The sequence below is a fragment of the Populus nigra genome, chromosome 19 (assembly GCF_951802175.1).
Source record: "Populus nigra chromosome 19, ddPopNigr1.1, whole genome shotgun sequence".
Lineage (NCBI taxonomy): Eukaryota > Viridiplantae > Streptophyta > Magnoliopsida > Malpighiales > Salicaceae > Populus > Populus nigra.
The window spans coordinates 4,822,695-4,840,300 of NC_084870.1; the positions used below are offsets into that span (position 1 = coordinate 4,822,695).

At 32.3% G+C, this 17,606-nt stretch overlaps 2 protein-coding genes and 1 long non-coding RNA gene across 3 annotated transcripts; 2 read left to right on the top strand and 1 right to left on the bottom strand.

Moving 5' to 3' along the window:
* The first annotated feature begins 4,545 nt into the window (after nucleotides 1-4,545).
* On the top strand, nucleotides 4,546-9,621 carry LOC133679545 (uncharacterized). Its single transcript, XM_062102164.1, has 5 exons — nucleotides 4,546-4,771; nucleotides 5,411-5,653; nucleotides 6,356-6,441; nucleotides 6,576-8,310; nucleotides 8,689-9,621. The coding sequence occupies exons 2-5, from the start codon at nucleotides 5,509-5,511 to the stop codon at nucleotides 9,384-9,386; spliced, it is 2,664 nt and encodes an 887-aa protein (XP_061958148.1). The 5' UTR covers nucleotides 4,546-4,771; nucleotides 5,411-5,508; the 3' UTR covers nucleotides 9,387-9,621.
* A 1,252-nt stretch (nucleotides 9,622-10,873) lies between these two features.
* On the bottom strand, nucleotides 10,874-11,883 carry LOC133679253 (uncharacterized). The gene is made up of 2 exons (XR_009836140.1): nucleotides 11,292-11,883; nucleotides 10,874-11,106 (listed from the first exon to the last, which is right to left on the bottom strand). It is a non-coding gene; the product is annotated as an uncharacterized LOC133679253 (long non-coding RNA).
* Nucleotides 11,884-16,291: 4,408 nt separating this feature from the next.
* On the top strand, nucleotides 16,292-17,134 carry LOC133679299 (metallothionein-like protein type 2). The gene is made up of 3 exons (XM_062101843.1): nucleotides 16,292-16,463; nucleotides 16,608-16,688; nucleotides 16,783-17,134. The coding sequence occupies exons 1-3, from the start codon at nucleotides 16,399-16,401 to the stop codon at nucleotides 16,871-16,873; spliced, it is 237 nt and encodes a 78-aa protein (XP_061957827.1). The 5' UTR covers nucleotides 16,292-16,398; the 3' UTR covers nucleotides 16,874-17,134.
* The last annotated feature ends 472 nt before the right edge of the window (nucleotides 17,135-17,606 follow it).

The window sequence follows — 17,606 nt, forward strand, 5'->3', positions numbered from 1 at the left end:
ACAAATTACAATGATTGCGTCCAACACAACCGAAAGCATTTTGAATATGGCGTTTGAGAAGATTAATGAATCGAGTCTCGAAAGAACCTGGGTGGGTCCTATCAAGTTAGTTTCCACTTTGGTAATAATAATAATAATAATAATAAATTAATAATAACGTTTGAGATTTCAAAACTGTCATCATTGAACGTTGCAAGTGGAGTCATAAGTATTATTTTATTTCAGTGTTATCAAAACCGGATCGGACCAATTGATTCAACCAGCGAGCTAGTGGTCAAAAGATTATAAGTGTTGGAGCTTGAATAGCCCAATTAATTTAATTTTATATAATTTAATTCGTGTGGACCGACAAAACCATCCATCTACTTTAAAAATTAAAGGGGCTGCAAGTCAATTTACAACTTTAACTTTAAAAAACCTTTAAAAAAAAAAAGTCATGGTTTTGAGTTTCACATGAGCCAAGAACTTAATCACTTCTCGTCACATGAGTGCACATTTGTCAACCTGGTGTGAAAAAGATTTGTGCTATTTTATCAATAGTTTTTATTAAAACACAGTATTTTTTTTTATTTAATTATTGATGTCTATGAAGTTAGGTTCAGATCATATTTGACAAGGTAATTAGGGCACTAAAATATATTTTATATGGCAAGAACAAATATATACCGACAACTATACACACAAACTTCAACAACGCTCGACGGAGAGAGTGACAGAGACTACACACTTTCCCTTAGCCGCCAACATCATGTCGAAAACAGTCACAGTTGAAAAAATGAAAAACTCCATTTTCATTCTGTTTTTAGCTTTCCACACGTTGAAGCTTTGAAGAACAATGGGAAATTGAAGAAGATTTTCCTTTTCTTCTTGCCGAGAAGAGTGCCATTTTTTCTCCATCTCTTATGCATCCATCATTCATGACTCGAACTCGGTAATTAGAGTGTTCGGTGATAATTATTAATTTATAAGCTATTTATCTCAATTTAATTCTTAATATGATGTGGAAGTTTATCCACACCACAAAGGTAGTTTTATGTGGAGATGCATCAAGTGAGTTTTACAGAAAAAAATAATAATAATAGAGTTTTTGCTTGTTTTGATCACCAGAAATTATTATACGGATCGGGTTTATCATCTAAAATAATATTATAAATAATTAAATTTATTCAAATCATATATTCAATAAATTATATTTAAGAGTGGTTACTTTTTGTTTAGAAATATATTAAAATAATATTTTTTTTAAATTTTTTTATATAGTATATTAAAATGATTCCAACACACCAGAAAAAAATAATTTTAAATTTTAAAAAATATTTTTTAAAAAAACACGGTTAAACTATAATGAAAAACTAGCATTAGAATATGGATTTGTTAGTATTTGATGATACAATTAGATGTATAATTATTAATCTTTTCTTTTAAGTTATTTTCTAAGGTGGTGCTCGAAGGAAAAACAAATGACGGGCCGGTCCAGATTTGGGCCTATAGAAGAAACTAGCATTTCTCAACCTTGCCGTTGGGCGGTCCAGCTTGGATTTGCCCACTGCTATTCTTACGAGTTACGTGGTTCTGGGCTGTTGATCGTTCCTCTTCGACTCATTCCATCCAAGCAAAAGCCAGGATTTCCTAAAATCACAGAGATGCAAGCTTATGACAAGCTCCAACAGTGCAACTCAGACAATCAATGGCGAAAATCAAGATTGCTGAAGCTCTATTTCGATGCGAGAATGATGATGCTGGCATGCAAACTCCACACACCGAGTGGACAAGGCATGGTATTTTCTTCGACAGGGATAAGCATTAAATGTTGAAGACTACACGGTCCAATATCTCGCCGTGTCAAATGTTGAAAAGGAGGTTAGAATCAGTCAGCATATAATGCAAAAAATATTCAAAGTCCCATATGTTTGTCAAATATAACTTACGGTTCAACGTTGTAATTCTAGTCTGTAGGGAATATTCAAAGCAATATTGTCTTGCTACACAATTATATAAGCTGGATGAAATACTGGAAAACCAGACAGCTTGCTGATTATTTGCTATAATGTTTTATTCTATGAATAAATCGTGTGTTATACTCTTTATTCAAGCGCTAACCAGGCTTCTTCAATGAATAATATGGAATGCATAAACCAAGCTTAATGTAAGCCTAGGAAGATTTAGAGGATACTTGGAATTGAGTTTTAATCCGCGTTTCTAAAAATATTGACTTTTATTTTTATGTTTTTTAATTGTTTTGATTTGTTAATATTAAATATTATTTTAAAATAAAAAAATATTATTTTAATATATTTTTAAATAAAAAATATTTTAAAAAATAATTATTATCATATAAGCTCGTGATAGCACATGTACCTGGGATTCTCTCTACAATTGTTGAATGACTGAACAAAAATCGAGGGACAAGAGAGGATGAACTGAAAAAACATGGTTAATTTCTTCAATATTTCTCGACTGAACATGTTATATTTGTGAAGGGGGGGGGGGGGGGATATTGTGCACAATTCTTTAATTAATTAGGCTAATCACTCGACTAGCAATCGTAATCCACAGCCTAACATGGATACATGAAGGAAGAAAGCGTAGCCTTTAGCAAAAAAACAAACAGAATAAAGGCATTCGAGAATGTCTCCAACATATTGACCTGCTTTATGTTAACTTTTCCGAGTAATCATAAACTCTTGTAGGCAAACTAAGGAACCTCAATTATTCCGTTCGCTTAAAGATAAAAAAAAAAGTGATAATGTAGGGGTTTTAACAGTATATTAACAGGCAATTTTTCTTTTCAAACTTGTTTTTTTATGATTATTTTTAAATTCAAACTTTAGATAGCATAAAAATGTAGGGGTTTTCTTAAAAAACAAATTATTTGTAACGTTTATATTATTTGAACAGACTTAATTCATTAAAGTTAGGTAATATGATATTACAAATAATAATTACTACAAAAAAATATTATAAATTAGATGGTCAGGATTTTTAAATCCTGTCAACCTGTAGATCCTATACTTATTTTATTTTTGTATTTGATAAGTTATGAATTGAAAATTTTATTTTTATTTTATTTAGAAATGTTTTAGTTTCAAAGTTATTATTAGTGAGTTTCATATTATGTTTCTTTAACGTAAAAAAAAAAAGAATTTATTTCTTTGTTGGAGAGCAAGGGAAGGTAACTGATTTACAAAAACATTTAGCTTCACCTAATATAACCAACTCTTTTGGATTCAAAAAATTTGAATGAATTGAATTTATAATTTGTAAAATATAAAAAATTATATTAGATAATATTATAATTCCATACTAAATCCAACTATATTCATAAACATCCCTGTAAAAATGTAAAAATATATCTATTTATGGACTATATATAAAAATTATTTTGTCTCAAAGGGTGAAGAGAAAACCTATCATAACAAAAATAAAAATAAAAAAGAAAATGAAACACGACAACCACTTAAAAAATGGGAATGTAACTACCACCTACAAATAAGAGAGAGGCAGACCAACTGCAACTAGAAATAAGTCAAAGTCAGACTCCGATTTTTATTTTATTGTTCCTTAATCCTTATCTTAATTAACAGTATCTCTATATTGGCGTGCCATAGTAAGGTTTGGTTATCCAAGCTAAGGTTTGGTTACCAACAAGCGTTCTTTCAGCTTGATTGGTAACACCCTCTTCTTTTACCATTTAAGGTTGAATGTTTCTAGTGTAAAATGTTTTTTAATTTTTTTTTTCACTTTAAAATATTAAATTAATATTTTATGTATTTTTTATATTCTTTATATGTCAATATTAAAAATAAAAAAATAATTTTATTATATTTTTGATTAAAAAATATTTTTAAAAAACAACCCGTGCAACATTATTAATTCCGTGTTAAAAATATCCTAGTAGTGATGTGGCCAAATAAAATAATCATGAAAAGTAAGTCTTGTGAGGTGTTCATTGAGTCCCTCCAAGAGTTCATTTGTTTGTGTGTTCAACCATGTAATTTACTATATAAAAAACATAAAATATAAAATGCATGCTTTTAACATGTAGTATATTGTGTTAATTATTAACTTCAAATGTGTGTTTGCTATAATGATATATTGTGTTTTTAAATTGTTTTTTATTTAAAAATATATTAAAATAATTTTATTTTTCAATTCTTTTTATTTTTATTTTTAACATCAACATTTTAAAATCATTAGAAACTATTAAAAAATATCTTTTTAATATTTTTTTAAGTTAAATATATATTTAAAATACATTTAAATATAATTACAACCGCAAAAATAAACAAACAAGTTACGCTGTGCTAATTAATTTAAACTCGGTTTTCTCTTTTCCATTAATTACCAAAAACTAAGATTAGCCGGATTAGTAATAACCCAACGGGTTATAAGGTATTTATATCCACGGATAAAAAAAAAAACAAGGATCTTATGCGTGTTCAATATTTGTGGCCATCCAACTCCAATCCTGGGCCCCAAGCTTATTTAAATGACTTATTATTATTATTATTATTATTATACCTGAAATTGGACCAGTCTTCGATAAACAAGACCTGGCTTGGCGGGTAAACTGCGTCTAGAACAACTTTCTTTTCTCCTTGTATACTATGATCCCTTTATTGGTACAAAAGGCCAACGACTTCTTGTTTCTTCCTGTACGTTAGATTAATATCTTGCCAAGTATATGCTGCCCGCTTTCATGATATTCTAAGCCTTCCATAACTGACTTCAGAGTTTACGAGCTATCTCTGAGCTCTTTCTCCTCCATCAGGTTGGTTTTTTAGGCTTTTCATGTTCCCATGATTGGTCTGATTCTTCTTTCTTTTTGTTGTTTAACATGTCAGAGTAAATACAAGAGCAGTCTGAGTTGGTGTTTTACAGCATAAAAGACTGACTTCATTAATTTTCTGAACACAATTGCCTTTGTGTTCTACACCTTGTATTGGGTATTCAAATAATCTCCCTTTTTATTTATGGATATGCCTGTTGAAGTTGAGGAAACTACATGCGCGTATTAAGTTCAGCTACCCTTGTTGATTTTCCAGTCTTAGAATCTTTTTGAACCTGACAGTAGACATACTCTCCACCATGTTAATTAGCTCTGTAAAGATGGGGTTCTGTTTATTGAAATCTTTTTGCTTGGAATAATTTGCGTGGAAAACTTGTTTGCAATTTTATATATATATATATATATATATATATATATATATATATATATATATAATTGCTATGGTGTCTGATGCTTATTCTGATCAAAGATGAAGATTTGAGAGGCTTTTGAGACGTGGATTTTTAGCTTGAACAGCAATTTCTCGACTTGTGTGCTTGGAGTTCGACTTCTAAATATTCACTAAAATATACTCATGATCATCTCTCTGTGTGATTTACATGGTTAGTAATGTTATTTCAGGATATCAAAGGTGTCTTCGTGGTTGAAATCAACTGTGGTTTGTGGGAGGACAGACAGCAGGAGGAGGATCAGCTTATATCTTGTCTGAGATTTTATTTATGGGGAGACAGTTGGAGCGCCAAGTTTCGGGTGTTGGATTTGAGGACTATCATCCAGGTTGCATGTGGGGAGTACTTCAAATTCTTGACTACCATTATTGGCACAGTACTAAAAAATCACCTCTGCGCAGAAAGCATGGCAGATGTAAGCCATCTTAATTTGCCTCATGCCCTCGTCCTGTCTCCACTTTTCCACTTAATTTTTGTCATCTTGACTGGAGTAAATAGAGAGTGTTTTTTATAGGTACTTGTAAAGTATTGGTTCTATGTTATTATCGAAATTGCAGAATTAGGTTCGTTAGAGTTGATTGATACTTGTCATGGTAGAAGAAATGAAATTGTCCTGTTTGGAGTTGGATATGATTTTATCTTGAAGACTCGAAGAGCTTTGGAAATCATTTTACGTAGAAGCTTGATGCGATTAGTTAATGGTCAGATCTAAGGATACTTATTCTGCACACACATAGTAAACTGTTGTTTCTTGATATTGAATGGCCCAGTCCTGTTTTATCAGTAAAACCTATTCGGTTGGCTGTGATGCTCTGATATGCAATGGTTCCACCTGATAAGTGGTATTCTCGCCACCAAACTGATACTACTAATAAATGACTCCATAATGGAGTGTATCCAGAGCCAATTCAATATAGTTTTTCTGACGACTGAGGTTTGGAGGGTTGAATGGCATTGGCAGCTGGTTCAACCTGGGAAAGATGTGTTCTTTCACCTAAAAAATGACATCTTTTTTCCCTCTTTTCGGAGTATCAGAAATCTATATCCTTGTCAATATGTGTAATGTGCTTTTCATCCCCTTTTATGGTCTGAGCAACCTTATTTCCTTATTTTGCAGGCTGCCAAAATCCAAAAACAATCTCTTTTGATCATTACTCTAATGAAGTACAGGAATATTTGAGTGCTGAAGCAGTCCCCTTACTGGTAAGTCCACTGTACAGATAAAATGCATGTGAATGGTTTGATATCGATGAGTGCATGTTACTTCTATCCTGAAAATTACTTCTTTTGTATGTAAAACTATGAAACTGAGAATAACTTGGTAATAAATTGGCCAGGTTGAACAGCAAACTACAACGACTAGCTCAACCAACAGAATTGCTAGAAAAGCCCAGATAAAAGCTTTAATTGCCAAGGAGAAATTTTCAAGAACACGGTCACAGAAAGCTGATCCAGTCCACCAATTAGAACCTTCAGAAAATAGCGTTGCTACAATAAATAGTGATTGGAGAAATCCAATCATTATTCTTCACAAAAGTGCTGATACTGCTGCCTCCAGATTTCAGGTTCCATCAGTGTCTAAGACAACTGAAGAACTAGTTGCAGACAATAGTACGTATCATCTGCCTGGCACTGTGAATGCCAATGACTGCTCAAAACAAAACCAGCTTTCTGCAGAGGATGCATTTTCCTTGGAGAACTGTGATAACTCATTAAACCTTTCACATGCTAAGCGTCTCAACAGAGAAATTTCATGCCCTCAGTTTAAGGAGAGGGTGGATTTTACGGAGATCCTTAAGGCAAATGAAAAGCTGTTGGAAATCCTACAGGATCCAGGCGTTCAGAACACCCATGTCCAGCAGACTTCCAAAGCAAAGGTAAGATTAAGGAGGTCAGGATCATTTCCTGCAGCTGACTGTTCACACATTACATTTGTTAGGCCTAGTACAATTGAGCACAAGCAGAAGGAAATTTGGTCCTTTCCAAATGGAGTGAAACCATCCATTGGGAATCCAGCACCAAGGTCTACTGCATCCAAGTCTTTGGAAGATTTTTATGGGAAGTCAATAGATTTAAAGGTTAGCAATCATGGAGTCACTTCTAGTGATCAAGAAACACAGTTTTCTTCTCTCGAGTCATCTCAGGGATTACATAAATACAAGTGGCATCTTTCATTTATGAGTCCTTTTAAAGGTCTTAAGAAAAAAATAAAGTATGCACTCACAGAAAGCAAAAGGGAGAGTGACCATGAATCAACAAATACAAGTCGCTACGAAGTTCCTTCTGGATACAAGTTTTCCACCGATGAGCAAGAGATGTCTAAGAAGTTGAAGGAAATCACAATTCATCAGGATGGTGTAGAAAATCCCACAAGTTTTCAGGAGACGAATAGTTTCGATAATGATCTCAGCAAAGCTCAAGCCCCACGCATAAGAAGAGGATCCTCTCTAAAGGAGTCACTGGATGGTTATGCTCGATTGTTTGAGTACAGTTTCAGTAAACAGGTCAAGTGGAACCAGTATCAATCTAAAAGCTTAAAATTGTCGAGTGAAGATAAATCTCAATCAAGTGGTCTGAAATCCTTCAGAAGGAGACTCTCTCTTCCAGATATCGAGTCTATATATCTCATTCCAAATGAGTCCTCAAGTGATGCGCTTAGTTCAAAGATGTCAACTACGACTGGAATGGACTATGATGCAAATGTTAAAACTGACATTCTTAATGACTTGGAGTCCGTAAGCACTCCTGAAGTTAGAAAACAATTCAAACGACTAGATACTGTTGAAGAAACTGAACTTCAGAGCAACATAGAAGAAAGAGCTGGCAGCATGGACAATAATGAATGTTCAGGTGGTCTAATGGCAAGTATGAACGAAGGAAGTGCTATTACAAGTGAACTAAATCAGGATACAATGGGACCTGAAAGGGGAGATCAGAGTTCTCTGAGTAATCAGGGGATTGGTTCAGCAATCACCTCCATTAAAGAGCATGAAGAACAAAGTCCGATTTCAGTTCTTGAGACTCATTTTCGAGATGATATAACTTGCCTAGTAGAGTTCCCAATGTCAGAAGGTATGGCATACTGTCTCCTCTTCCAAAATGCTTTTATACAAGCCTTAAAATTTGTCCTTTTTTTTTTTGCTGGGGATATTTTGTTGAACCAATACCATGTATTATTGGCTTTGCAAGATATGTGAACAGCATTGACTGCATAGATTTAGTGAAAAAACATTCTTTAGACTTGCTAATTTGACCACTCCTGTTATTCAAATTATTTTTCTGGAAAAAACCATCTGATAAGTCGAATGTGACAGACTGACCATAAAAGCTTTCTATAATGGAACTTGATTTCCAGAAAATGTCCATAAAAAACTCTCCCCAAAAGTATATACTATTCTTCTGGCAGTATGATTGTATTGGTAGTTAACTGGTTCCCCTAAATTGCATCAGGTTCAGAGCTGCATCCTGGGCACATTTGTGTTGATGAACCAGATTCTCCTGTCACTTTACAAGACAGGTCAACCGGAGATTCCTTGGAAGAAAGTCGCAGCTCTACCAGCCATGCGAATGCAGAAAATGCAAGCACAATGGTTGGTGCTCGATTCCTTCATTTTGAATTGAACAGGCCAGAAGATGATGCTGATTTCAATTATTTGAGAGATGTGCTTGAGGTGTCCGGCTTCATTGGGCCAGAGTCCCTTGGAACATGGTATTCATTAGAGCAGCCCTTGAGTCCAACATTGTTTAAGGCTTTGGAAGCTTATTTGCACAAAGGACTTGAATCTTCCTCGGAGGATGTTGCCTACAATTGTGATCACCTGCTTCTGTTTGATTTGATTAACGAGGAACTGCTCGACATATATGAGAGCTCATTAGCCTACTTCCCCAAGCTCTTCTCTTTCACTCAACGCGTCCGTCCACTGCCCAGAGGAAATAATGTTATTGATGAAGTCTGGAAAAGAATTAGCTGGCACAGGAGGTTAACCTCAGAAATGGAGGAATCAATAGAGGATATAGTAGCTCGAGACTGCGAAAAAGGTGATGGTTGGATGAACCTTCAATTGGATGCTGAGGATGTAGCACTAGACCTGGAAGATTTGATTTTCGACGAGCTTGTAGATGAAGTTATATGTTCATATACACGGTAGACAGTTGAGAGGTCAGATGAACCAGCCTTGCCAAGAAGCCGTTCTGCCTCAAGGCTGGCTCTGTACATAATAGTTTAGTTTCCTTCCAATTCATGTTTACTCTGCCTTTAAATTCCATGGTTTATTGATTGCCTCGAGAGAAGAATTAAGGACTGCCATTGTTAGCTCTGAAAAGTTTCCATGTTTGGAACAACTTGATTTAGAAATAAGACCATAAGACTACTATTATCGACAACCCTTGGATTTTCCAATAATATTTTCACATAAAAAATAATATCAAGTCAAGATATTTAAAATGGCATCCATTATTAGTAATATTAGTATGTTTTTTTCATAAATCCAATTTTAAAAAATATGTCTCAGATCTCATACAATACTAATTTTGCTATTCTCACCACCGCCTCCCTCTCTGGCTGCTCTGTTGTGTACTGAAGGACATATTCTCCAGGCTGCGCTAACATCCTCTCTCTCAAAGCAAACACCAGGGCAATATCTTGCATTTGTATTTTATTGTATTGTATTCTTTTCCATTCGTCTATATGGCTTTCAAAGTTGTAGAAACTATACCGCTAATAGAGCACAAACTGTTCGTGAGAATTACCGAGTGAAGAAAATAAAAATCTCCTATTCAATGAATTATGCAATTGGGGTCAAAAATAAGCTTTGAAGTTGTTAGGTTAGAGATAAGAAGATTATTAGTGATGAAGTCCGATTTTAGCCGAGACCTGGTGTACAATTATTAATCTCTTGTTTTTAATGATCTAGCCCATCTTTTCTTGGTCAATGAATTATACTTAATACATGTAAAAAGTTCATTTCTTAAAGTTTTGAGATTCTCTAATAATTAAATTAATATCATATAAAAGAAAATATACTTTTTTTTCCTGAAAAAATACCCTAAAAATAGATATATATTATTCATAGTAAAGAAAAATTGAACCTGTTTTGTGGAGTACATTAGTTTCTTTTATAGCTTTTAAGATCCTCTCTTTATGAAAAAAAAAAAAATTTACATATCAGTCAAATATTCATGTCTTGTTATAATAAAATACTTGTAACTTATTAGAGTAAAATATTTCTGATCATGAATTTGACGGTTCACCTAACTCACATAAGCTTGAGCTCAGCGCTTAGTTGAATTCAAAAACAGCGATTCTGGTAGTTTGTCAAACCAACACAGATTTAAGCTCAACACTTGACTAGGTTTAAAGATAACGGTATCTAAACTTTGATATTTGTTCCAAAAATGAGGATTTACGAAAAACAAAGAATGTTAATGCATCAATTAGTGTGAACAAATTAACTTCTTAAGGTTTGGGATGACTTTAGAGTTTTACTTTAACTGTTTGCAAATAAATTACATTGCTATTTGTTGAATCAAGATTGACGACGTGTATGAAGAAGTATCCAGTGTGTGCTGTCTTGGAAGAGGGGCTGAAAGTTGGTCTTAGGATGCTCATAGATAGTGGAGAATCACTGAGACTGAGTTTAGAAAATATTGATTGTTATTGATAAGTTTGATGGAGATACTGAATCTAAAGTTATAACAGCCTACTATAGAAAAACTTGCCTAGCAGAAGCTCGGTAGCAGCTGAATTCCTGGGTTTCTTCAGAAGTGCTTTTTTTTTGTTGCAACTCATTGTATAGACTGCTGGTGATTGAAGGTTCTGCTGGAATGAGTTTTGCTTCTCTTTGATTGTTTATCAATTGAAACATGGATCTGTAATTGCATCAAGTAGCTGTCAAGTTTATGTGCCTAATCGACATTCTCTTCATATCTAATGCAGATCCAATGATTTTCAAGAACTACCTCCCGGAAGGTTTCTACATGACATATATACTTTATCTATGATAACCCACATATATTTCCATATTTTTATTAGCATGGAAGAAAGTTTCACTTACGGTGCTTGCTCCTGCAAAGTTCAGTCTATAGCTTTTAACATAGAAGGCAGCAGAACGCACCATGACAGATTTTCTTGGTCTGTGTGCAGGTTTCTGCCTCTGGATGATAGCATTTGATGTTAATTGTTCCTCGATTTTTGTCTGGTCTCAGTTTTTGTTGAGTTTCCAATATATCCTTGGTTTCTGTTGTTATAATGGTATGATGAGCTAGTAACAGACAGTTTACTTTACTATGAGAGCCTCCCTATCTGAATAAGAGGAAGCCCCATGCCAGAAGCTCGCAGTAGCTGAGCTAGTAATGGACAGTCCTGCGTTCCAAGGTCATAGCAGAAGCTCCGAAAGCAATTTTGCCATCATCAGATGCAAAGGCATTGATCATCAGTAGTGGATTTCATCATCGGTCTCTGCCTCTAGTCTATATGATTCAGCTCCACTTCTATCTTAAGCACATGGACGCATTGCAGATCAAGAATATTGTATTGTGAACAGGGCCTCTAGTCTACTCTGCAATCCTGGGATTCTTTCCTCTATCTTATTACTAATCAAATTTATCTCTTTAATTTCTCAAAAGGCAACAGGAAAACATATAGAAATAAGCAAAAGCTAGCTTTTTTAAAAAATATACAATGCAAAAGGGAAAAACAAATCAGGCCTTTATAGAAGAGAAAAGAGTGGCAGACAAAATTTGGAGTTTGACGCGAGAATAATTCGCTGACAAAAGCAAACTCCACTATGGAAGGACACAGGGCATTCAAGCCCCACTGCACACTAGCAATGGAGATCATTGCCTCTCTTTTCTAAATCGTAGCATGCCTGTCAAATGGCTTGAGAAGCGCAGTGCCCAAAGCATCCACAAATCCTTGACTCTGTTTCACTTTTTTTTTAATCCAATTTGATTTTTTTTAAGTGATTTATATTTTTTTTATTCATTTTTTTAAATTTTTATATTAAATTTGATTTTTATTTTTTTTATATTTCTTCTAATTAAATTTTATTTTCAATTTAATCCTTTAAAATTTAATTTTATTTAATTTTTATATCAAATTTGTTCTTTATTTTATTCTTTTGATTGTTCTTTATTTTTTTTTAATCTTTTTCCCAATTAAATTTTATTTTTAAGTTAATCTCTTAGCATTTAATTTCAAAATATTTTTATATAAAATTCAATTCTTATTTTTTTATTGTCATTTCTTTTATAGTGGAGCTTTTTTTTTGTTGTATTTTTTTTCAAACTCATCCATCACTATTTTATTAATTTGTAATTTTACTTATTTATTTTTTAGAGTTTATTTTTTATGAGGTTGATTTCTTACTCATGATCAGAGTTAAGGATTTTAGAAGTTGAAGTTGAATTTGAATTTGGTTTATTTTAGATTCTTTTTAATTATTATATTTTCATTCTCATACATTTGATTTATTAGAAATTGATTTTTGAGTTATCTCAATCTTATACCATTAATCGTAGGTCAACGGGTTGACATAAATATTTTTTTCATTGTTTTTTTTTAAATTAGTTTTTTTTTTAATTTTATATTTAAGTTGTTTAATAATTAAGATTTTTATTTTTATTTAGTTTATTTTAAATGAGATTATCTCAGTTGTAAATTAGCTGATTTCATTAAATCTATTTGAATCAATAATCCCGAATTTGAAGTTGATGATATTTATATATATATATATATATATATATATATATGAAAAAAATTTAGCAGACCCATAGCGATGAGATATGCGAGAGAAACATCAAGGCCAGACATATCATTACATTACAGACACGCCAGTCTTTATGGAGCAAAAGTGAAGAGTGTGATCTCATAGTGGATTCTCGGACACGAAGTTCTCTGCTTCCATGCAGTACAGTAGCTAAGCTGTCTGAAGCCACAATTCCACTATCCTTCCGTTCCATAATTGCCCTACAACCCATTGTTGAATTAGACGTACGTCCTTTGTAAAGAAGACGACGATCCACCACAAGAAACAGACTTGGGACATCCAACCAAGTAGTAGCTTGTAACAAAATATAAGGACCAAATTGAACTAATATTTCTCACGAGACTCCACCAGCAGCTGCAATCGTCAAAGTTGATTTATAGCCTATTAATTTTTGCATTTCAATTTTTATTTTTATTTTTAAATCGTTTTAACGTGGTGATGTTAAAAGTAATTTTTAAAAAATAAAAAATATATCATTTTTATATATTTATTAATGATAAATATTTTAAAAAATAATTATTATTATAATCCGAAACAAGTCTGGCATGTGATGATCATACTCAATCGCGCAACTCGTTTGAATAGCTGGGGAAAAAAAGTAAAATCCAAGAAAGAAACAAGTTGGGTTTTTTAAGAATACATGAAGCTCCTCTTTGTATGTATGAGCTTCATTCATTGACCGAATTATAATTTTTGCTTCACCAATATGATGAAAGGACACTAATTAATTATATGTAAAGCAATGGTATCATCGGTGGTGCATGACTAAGAATATTTAATGAAGTCGATCTAGACATCTAATGTCTAAATCAAAAGGGAATATGTCAAATGTTGCTAGATGCTAAATAGGAACTCGTTAGTTTTTATTTTTTAAAAAAGCAATTTTTTTAAAAAAATAAATTCAAATTAATATATTAAAGTCAAAAATAATTTTAAAACATTTAAAAAAATAATTACACCGTATTCATATTTTTAAACGGCCACTAAATTACTCGATCTCCATAACATCATGCATCATGCTTTCTTGCTTCTCCCCGTTTACTTTCTTGTAAGGCATTCGATGAATTGGTGAGTAATTTATTAATTTCAATTATATGATAATGCTACGAGCGAATCCTTTTCATGTGGACCCACCAAGGTTCGATATTACCATAGTGGATGAAAAGAATATCTCCTTTAATTGCTCTTTTTTTAATAAATCTCTATCACCTGATTTTTCCCAAGGAGAGAAGAAAAAGGGACTCAAATTATCTATCAAGGAGTAGGAGTGGTCCTCTCACCTTGATTGGACCCCTCACTCACTCATTGTGGGTTAGACTTTTTCTTATTGGAGTTTTCGTTTTTTCTCTCTCTTTTTTCTATGTATTTATATACATATATATTTTAATATTGTATTTTTATTTAAAGGCCAGTAGACTGTTTGGTTAATCAAATAATTTGTATTTTTTACTTTGAATTTTGTATATAATTGTATTTTAAATTTTGATTTTTTTAAAATTAAAATAATATTTTTATTTATTTATTTTGCATAACAAGATTCATGTAATATTAATTTTAACCAAATAATTATTTTAAACACATTTTAGTATAGTATTGGAACCAATATTATCAAAAACGTGTTTTTGACTTGTAAAATCATATGATTTTACGAGTTAAAATATATAAAACGTGTAAAATCAGGTTAAAAACTTGAAAACTAGTAAAATCAATCAAACCCGATCAAACTCACGAAAAATCGATGCAACTCGTTAAAATTATTAAAAGCGGACCGATTTCATAATTTCAATGTAAAAATTACAAAAACTGCTAATTACTGCACTTTTCTTTCCCCATGAGTCCCCACTCCCTCGCCCGACATTCCATCCATTCCCTTTCCCCTTTCTCTTTCCCCTTCCCCTTCCCAAGGGTTTTAATTTGTTTTAATTTTGGAAAAAAAAGTCTTTTGTATTTGTTGTAATGCTTGTCGTTTTCATGCATGATAAATTTTCATTAAACAAAGAGATTACAATTACTTTTATTTTTGTTTTACCTGATTTTCGTAGCACAAAAAGTATTTAAAGCTTAAAAGAAAAAAAATCACTAGCAATAAATTATTTTTATTTGTATCGTTGTGATAGAGGCGCTTGAATTAAAAAAAAACACCTTAATTAAAATATTTTTACTTAATAATATTATTTAAAAATATTTTGATAAAATAGTATTTTTCATCTTATTATGCTTAGTAAATACAACATGTAAATATTATTTTTAAAGATAATTATAAAAATTTAATTGACACCGCCACATACTTTGAATCAACATCAATAAAATTAAATGTTTGGCCTAACAACCCAATGTATTTGGGCTTGTTAATGAGTTTTTTTATTCTATTTTTTTAATTTTTATTTAGGTGAAATATAAATTTATTAAAAAAAAATTATAAGGTCTAATTAACTATTAATATGAATCACTGATTTAATGATCTGTAACATAATATGTAATTTAGTTAAAATATTTTTTTACTTGTAATTTTATGATTTTATGATTTGAATTTACAATTTTATTTTATATTATAAATTTCATGTTATATTAAAAAAATTTCTTTGACAATCTTGATTCGAAACATTCTCTTAACCTGTCCATGAAGCTTTATATTTTAATGGCATCTTCGACAGTATTTTTCTATGAGAATTATGAGAATTAAGTATATTTATTTAGTATCATCAGTAACACATTATTATATTATAATTAAAAGCTTTATATTTTATAATTTAGCTAGATGAAGTGAAGGAAAAAAACACACCATTATAACCAGTAATTTTCATAATTAGTACATGATAATTAAAAATAATAAACACTATCAACTCACATAAAATAATTATTTTGAAAACTATTGTAAAACTTTAGTCTAATTCAACAGTCATATAAAAATTTATATCTTGTTTAATTTTTTATTCTGGTCTGTGCAACTAAATTTTTTTATATACCTGAATTTATATTTTTAGTCCATAAATATTTCTGTTAGTTTAGATAATTTATTTAAGTCATATCATTATTTAATTATGATAATTACATATTTAATTGTTCAGAGATATCAATTATCACAGGCTCTACTACTTCAAGCCAATTATATGAGATTTATAACTTTGATGACGGGCCGGAAATTAATGTAAATTAATGTGAAAATTGCTTTATAATTCGATGTCAAGCACAGGTTAAAAACAACCAGACGCTAGTAGCCTCAGATATAACCACGTGTATGGTGGATATTAACCGCCTTTTGCCTGAACTACACTATAAATAACAGCTAAGGGCAGAACCTGATAAATCATCCTGAGTACTTAGCTTGAGTTCATTCTTCTAAGTAAAGGAAATCCCTTAATTTCATCACACTTTCCTTCTTTTCCAACAGAAAATGTCTTGCTGTGGAGGAAACTGTGGCTGCGGCTCTGGATGCAAGTGCGGCAGTGGCTGCAATGGGTGATTCTTTCTTTCTTCGAAAAAATCAATTTGCTATTATTCTCTTTCATTAATTACTTCTTTGTAGTGCTGATGAGATTTCAAATGAATCTGACACTCAGCTTTTCTGTTTTTGTAATATCTTCCTCTGCATGTACATGGCAGATGCAGCATGTACCCAGACTTGAGTTTCTCCGAGACCACCACAAGTCAGACAATCATTGCTGGTGTTGCTCCAGTTAGGATGTACGTGTCAGTCAGTCACAGTACTGCAGATGAACTGTATAGTCTTAGAACTTGTAGGGGATTAAGGACTAATTACTAGCCACTGCTGCTGCAGGTTCTACGAGAGCTCTGAGATGAACTTTGGTGCTGAGAATGGCTGCAAATGTGGATCAAACTGCACCTGTGATCCATGCTCCTGCAAATGAGAGAACGTCGCCGCATGGCTCCAACCAAGCAGTTTTATGGAACTATAATAAATAAAAAGAAGTCTGGCCACTCCATGTTTGTCTAATATAGTATTTGCTGTAAATTAAAGTACAGTTAGCTAGCCATGGCCTCCTCAAATCCTTTCTACAGGATCTCATTTGATGGCTAGTAATCTGTAAGTGTCTTGTATTTCCTGCTGCTTTGTTGGTTCCATTCCAAGGAATTATGTATCTTTAATCGGAAGCTTGACTCTGCTTTTATGTTTGTTGACTTATTTCTTCTCTTTTTGATTCATTTCATAGACTTTTCGTTTGCTTTTACACTGTTGATTTTGTCATTTCTAATCCCAATGAGATAACAATCTAAAATTAATGAAGCAATTCCTAGCATTTGACTATCTTGGATAGCAATCATTATTATATACAATAATTCTATCCTCCGTTTAAGCAGAAGTACTTTAACCACGCATCCAAGACCTTAGCCACTCTCTCCCCCTTCGCTTTCTTATCCGTGGTTTTCCAAGCTCATATGACAAAACATAGCTTGCTTGATTAGGAGTCTTTATGTTTCCATGAAAACATGCTTTTCTTATTACTTGTTCTTAAACTGATCAAGATATATTTTAAAAATATATAATGTGCGGGTTTTCACTGTATTTATTGACATAATTTAAGATGGATTGCTACTGTAAAATTATCTTTTTACATCTGAGCTGGGAAAAAAAAGTGTTTT

Bases quoted from the DNA above. Each gene is read 5' to 3' on its own strand.
- LOC133679545 (XM_062102164.1), top strand. From the start codon at position 5,509: ATGGGGAGACAGTTGGAGCGCCAAGTTTCGGGTGTTGGATTTGAGGAC. The intron at 5,654-6,355 runs GTAAGCCATCTT...CTTATTTTGCAG, and splicing joins GCGCAGAAAGCATGGCAGAT to GCTGCCAAAATCCAAAAACA. The intron at 6,442-6,575 runs GTAAGTCCACTG...TAAATTGGCCAG, and splicing joins CTGAAGCAGTCCCCTTACTG to GTTGAACAGCAAACTACAAC.
- LOC133679299 (XM_062101843.1), top strand. From the start codon at position 16,399: ATGTCTTGCTGTGGAGGAAACTGTGGCTGCGGCTCTGGATGCAAGTGC. The intron at 16,464-16,607 runs GTGATTCTTTCT...TGTACATGGCAG, and splicing joins TGCGGCAGTGGCTGCAATGG to ATGCAGCATGTACCCAGACT. The intron at 16,689-16,782 runs GTACGTGTCAGT...CTGCTGCTGCAG, and splicing joins GGTGTTGCTCCAGTTAGGAT to GTTCTACGAGAGCTCTGAGA.